This window comes from Perna viridis, chromosome 8, assembly GCF_037379345.1.
Source record: "Perna viridis isolate PV_CMFRI_1.1 ecotype Kerala chromosome 8, ASM3737934v1, whole genome shotgun sequence".
NCBI lineage: Eukaryota > Metazoa > Mollusca > Bivalvia > Mytilida > Mytilidae > Perna > Perna viridis.
In genome coordinates this window covers 17938695-17944694 of record NC_142452.1, presented here as the reverse complement: position 1 = coordinate 17944694, position 6000 = coordinate 17938695, and the positions used below count along the sequence as shown (strand labels likewise).

Here is a 6000-nt window from a genome sequence, read left to right as displayed (position 1 = left end):
CAGGCACTAGTCATTTATTAGTTCAATAATGTGGTTTAAAGGAAATCAAGGATATTCGTATTAGAACGTAAGATAAAAAAACACAATCAAGGGACAAAAATTGATACTACAAACAAAACAACACACACATAGAAAACATGAACAACTGACAAAAATTGATACTACAAACAAAACAACACACACATAGAAAACATGAACAACTCTGACTACACTAAAAACATGTGCACCGGTAAGGTCACCATCTTCTAGGTAGTTTATGACATGTTTTAAACAAATCATATTCACTTTTAGTTGCATATTTATTCTTATCACCATCTAACCATAATATTTTGAAAGTAATTCAAACCAAACTTCTCATTTATATATCATATTCTTTCCATTCATGTCATTTATTAATTATACTCAAAGTCCAACCTTGTATAATTGTAGCAATTTAAAGTGAGAAATTCGCAAATTTGTAATTTTTATAATTTGCAGAAATTACGAGTTTGCAAACGGGTCAATACTCATTCTTAGAAGATAAATAAGTTAAAGAACACGTGGTCTTTAAAATACACGTTGAAATTGAAGTGCTACACAAGATAAAACAAAACAAGATAAATTATCATACATATGAAGAAAGAATATCCGTATGTTTATGACTATTAAGAAAATATACAAATACAAATGGCTGTATTATAGTCATTGTTCATTGAAACAATTTCTTTGAAGATCAAGACTATTCTGACAAGTGACTTAAAGAACTTCATTGTCCTCTAGATGTGAACAAATTATTATACGGTTTGTCAAAAGTGCATAAGAAAATATAAATTGCGAAAACGGGTTTATACAAGTACAACGATAAATTGTTTGCTGACAGATCAAGGTTTAAGTAGCATCATTACTATCTATATGGAACATATCGAATTCAAAAGGGTATTTCTCTTTTGGTGATGACGTTGAATTTTGTTCCTTGAAAATCTTAAGGATTTTTATTTTAACTATCTTTAAGAATTTTTTTATTTGCTTTTCTTGATGCTAATTGCATTGGTATATGTGTTGTAATAGTAAAAGTTATGTGACAAAATGATTAATTCATGTTATTTAACGGTCATCTATATACTGCTTTTTTTCTCAGGTTTCTTATAATATATTGTAGTCTTGAAATATTACAATACAGCATGTTCTTATATGCAGAAAATACTAAGAGTTTTTTTATTATTCTTCGTGGTGTTTAGGTTGCAAACCGATTGAACACTGTGTTACCCAGAAAAATAACCAACGGAAGTCCGGCATTAAATCAGGAACGTGGTTTGTGTCCTTTAACAATCAGCAAAATAGTACGGAAGACCAGAGGTGGTTAATTACAGATATTTTGCTACCATTATTGATGCGTTATATTGTTTGCGTTATTTTTATTTATTTTTTTTTATTTTGTTGTCTTCATATTTTTTTCTTATATCGTTTATATAGACACTTTAAAGACAGCTGTTAATATTAGCAATAGTTACAACATATAAACGTTATTTTCACAATTCTTGTAACCTATCTTTAGCCTAGTATCTTCCGAAACGTCCTCAAATCTTGCACAAGATGTCAACTTTTGTAAATGTTTCCTTGATGCCACCTCAATGCATCCCATTAAGTAGTTGGGGAGATTGTAATTCTCTGCTTCTATAATGTCGTCAACCAATTCTAGGGCAGATAATGAGTTGCCTGTTTTCAGAATAACGTTCCATAAGAAGTGGTCAATTTTCTTTAATAAGTCGCTAGTTTGGTATTCATGCGCCAAGGGTAGTACATCATGAACGGTTTCTTCTACAATGGTAAAATGCATTTTGTCATACAACACTTATTATTTGCATGCATTCAGTAATCCAACTTACATAGACTTTAAGTTTATAACTGTCGTTTAAACCATGTACATGTTTCTTAATTGTTCTAATGCAGAGATTTGAAATGAACAAAAATCAAATTTACAAAAGATTTTAGATATAGACTTGTCGTTTAATACATGTTTCTGTATTTTCTATATTATTCTAATGCATTGTTTTCAATTGAAAAAAAAGTCACTTACATAAAATTTTAGATATAGACCTGTCTTTTAATACATGTACATGTTTCTATATTTTCTATATTTTTCTAATAAAGAGATTTTAATTGAAAAAAATATGACTTACATAAAATTTTAGATATAGACCTGTCGTATATATGTTTCTATATTTTCTAATGCAGAGACTAAGTGTAATGGTTTCAGTTAAGTTGACTTTGTATGAGAGCTTCTTCGTCGTTCCTTTAAGACCAATGGCCTTGGGCTGACATTTTCATCCCGATGGGTTGTTGTCTCTGACATGTACACTATACCTATTCTCATTATTATTTGGTTCGTGTATATTCAAGTATGTAGAATATCAACAGTCTTAATTGGAAGCATTAAACACATTGAGACAATTATAAATTATGGCAAGTTTTAAAATTGGCACAAGGCTGAAAGTAAAATACCAATATCTTTGTCGAAAAATATTTTAACTAAGTTCAGTTCTTACAAAAAAGAACTTTAACTGTCTGCTTGAGTAATACCTGACAGTTCATCGTTAAAGCCTGGACATACGAGCCTTAGAAACCGGACAAATACTCCAGCTTTCTTTCCGGGTAGCTCGATTTCACTTGAGTTTGCCTCTTGAAATGAAGACGTGAACATTGCTTGAAATACTGGCGAAGCATCCATGAGCCACTGTTTACGTGTATTAATTTTCACTTTGTCGAAAACGAAACTAATATCACTCTCCAGAAATGGGGTTGCTAGTTTCTTTTCTTCTCCAAGAAGATCATTAATGCTGTTTCCTTGTTCTTCAACATTACTTGATACAAATATAGAACTTTTCAACCTGTCGCAATATGTTTCTTCCTTGTGCATGATAATTTTAATCCTGTTTCATGTAAATCCTGTTTTATATCCTTATCTATATTGACTATATTTCTTATAATCTCATTTTGAAATTCACAGTGTATAACTTATAAAATTCATGCTAGTGGAAATTGATACACTGCTAAAAAGATTGACTAGAACCAAAATTGGCATTAAACAGAATAATATATAAACAAAGACAATCGTTATGGTCAATTAGTTAGTCCTTTTAAATAAATTTTAGTTTTTAAATATGTTTTATTGCCTTAACACAATGACAACATATATACATGACAGTGGCTTAGTCATAACTTCGTACAACTTTATTATTTTATTTGGATATAGACACATATAGTCCATGCATATTGTTAGCACCTCAAAATATTATTTGATGTTAAAAGTTGCTGTTGTAGATTATTGATACTGTATATACAAACAATGAGCCTAGACATTAAGTCTATCTTTTTCTTTTCATAAGTAAAGGGCTTCTGGGGCTTAGGCTACGTCCTCTTACTCCTCCCACCCATAATATAAAAACAACACTGTCATTAAATGTTCAGTGAGCGTCTCCTTCCTTTGACTTGATTCGATTACATGTACTATCTGTTCTTTTTTATTTTTTTAAATGATAGATAATAGATAAAAGAAAGAAAATTGAGAATTGAACTTAATGAAGTTTCTGTCTCATACTGTTAATTATATGTATTTATGTCCTTTGCTGAGCAGTTTTTGATTATTTGCCTTAATATATGATGTAAGGAATGATGTTCAGACTTTGCTACATTGATTAAAATTTTAAATTGAGTTGTGCCCTGATATCCCTTTTTAACGTTACATTCATTCGAACAGGGATTCAATCCACGGCCAGCAAGCCTACACCCGTATTAATCGTTGCTTTTGCGACAGTAATACACGAAATCAACACATTTTCAATCGATTAAATATGCTTCTAGTAATAATTAAAAGCTATGACTTAAATTGTGTTACTTTAGATAGTGTCCGACTTCAATGGGGGGAAATACACAAATAATTAAGAATATCTCTGTTTTCACAGTTCAAGGTTCAAAATATTTTTTTAAAGATGATAGGGATCGAAAATTATTATTAGATTCACAGATCGGATCATATATTTGTTCTATTATTTTCAAATTAAGTGCATACTAATCAAGAAATAGAGTTATCTTTCTTATAACAATATTTGGAACGAGAACAACTACGTATAATGTCTCAAATATATCTTATGTTAAAATTGGATTAATACTCCTGACATATATCGTTGAATACACAGTACTTTTGTAAAGGCTGCCTACACAAGTTTTGTTCATTAACAAAAGTGTATTCATAACCAAATAAGGACACGGCATGTTGATAATGTCAACGGAATATCCAACCGCTTGCACAGTGTTGTCAGCAACAAAACCAAACTATGCAACTGTCAAGCGGAGACCGCGGTCATCGAAGTGTACACAGGGTGCGCATATATAAACAGTTGATATATAGTAAGGCAGTTTCTTTATTTATCCTCATGTATCTAGTAATGGATAATGTGCATGTCGAATTTTTAAAAACTTTGTTGACAGTCGTCGCTCTGCGTCCCCTTTAACTGCGCTGGATTATACGGCATTACGTTTTTTTTCAAATTAAATTTCAAAACGCTGTAAGACGTCTCTGCAGTAGCAATTGTGTTATTTTATATATATCTTTAACTGTATACTTGGGGTAGAAAAAAAATATATCACGAAAAGTTTGGCGAATAAAGAAAAACAGCCAAATTTCTCAGAAAAAAATACATAGCGCCCTGAAATAAAAGTTAATTGATATGCGAGAAAAAAAACTCTACAACACGCTGTCCAGCAGTCTCCTTCTCCCCTAAATTCATCCAACGAGATGAGAAACAAATAATAGACACAGTTCTGATAATGTCAAAAGACGTTTGGAATAATCGATTCTACCAATGTAGAGCTTCGTCAGCTTATTCAGTGCATAAAATTTTGACAAGTCTTGTGCTCTCGGTGACGACTTTTAAACGGTCGCATTCATAAAAAATAAAGAGCTGTGAACTGTTCTATTATACATACACTGTTGAGTCTGAATTGTTCAGACGTGTAGTATTTTAGTTAATGTGTGTTATTTATGATGGTTTTATCTCTATTTTCTTGGTGAACATCCTGTTCCTCAGTCTAATGATAAGCTTCATTTTACTCACAGGGGCTTGCTCTGCTATATACTAGCCGGGCTGCATATTTCAAAGTGGAAGCAAGCCCCAGTGTTATACTTGTGATACTTTCATCTTATACTCTTCTTAAAGTAATGTAAAAAATATTCACAGTTCCCTAAAAATACAGTGATCAAACTTATGAATATTCTTTAAGCTTAGAAAATATAATTATAAAGAATATAGACAGTCATTAATTCAACAAGTAGACCCCTTACATGAACAAGAAAATTCTATGCAATTTATTGGAATATCAATTGTTAATGAGCTTCAAGGGAGAAAAGTGATAGTTGTGCTGTGCCCGATCAACCTTAATATCACACTTTGAAAATTTATCTAACTTGAAGATGCACTGCTCAGTGAAAAATTATAAGACCTGGAAAAATGTAAGTTATTCAACAAACTAGATTTGGATATTACAGAAGTATCTTAAACTATCTCAAGTCTTAAATGTAACAAATCTACTGGTCTGGATAATGTCAGAAAGGACAAGTTAAAACATGGTCAAACTTTTTCAGAAAATATTTAATCTTTGTCTCTCCCCAGGAAGATGGATTCAAAACAACTATCCGTGAAGACATTGACCAAAACAATTACAGGTGAATAACCATAACAAGTGTAACAGGTAAAAGTATTTAATAGAATTTTGAGTCTAATTAAGATTACATTTATATCTTCAGGAAAACAATATTATACACGAATCCCAAATACAAGAAAAGTTGGAACAGCAGATCATATGTTAATAATTAACTGTCTTATACACAAATATTGTAGCTCTACAGAAAGCAGACTATATGCATACTTTGTCGACTTAAAGCATTTGATACTGATAGACATAGAGGACTCAAAATTAAATTACATAAAATGGGGCTTTGATCATTATTTTACAACAAACATA

At 31.1% G+C, this 6000-nt stretch overlaps 1 protein-coding gene across 1 annotated transcript; it reads right to left on the bottom strand.

Annotated features, from left to right (window-relative positions):
* LOC148609599 (BTB and MATH domain-containing protein 38-like) lies at window positions 1-3062 on the bottom strand. The gene is made up of 2 exons (XM_088541793.1): window positions 2560-3062; window positions 1-1797 (listed from the first exon to the last, which is right to left on the bottom strand). The coding sequence occupies exons 1-2, from the start codon at window positions 2894-2896 to the stop codon at window positions 1487-1489; spliced, it is 648 nt and encodes a 215-aa protein (XP_088397919.1). The 5' UTR covers window positions 2897-3062; the 3' UTR covers window positions 1-1486.
* Window positions 3063-6000: the final 2938 nt, after the last annotated feature.

Excerpts from the sequence above, each read along its gene's own strand:
- LOC148609599 (XM_088541793.1), bottom strand. The coding sequence starts at position 2,896 with ATGCACAAGGAAGAAACATATTGCGACAGGTTGAAAAGTTCTATATTT. Across the intron at positions 1,798-2,559 it reads CTTTAACGATGAACTGTCAG|AAGAAACCGTTCATGATGTA; the intron begins GTATTACTCAAG and ends TTACCATTGTAG.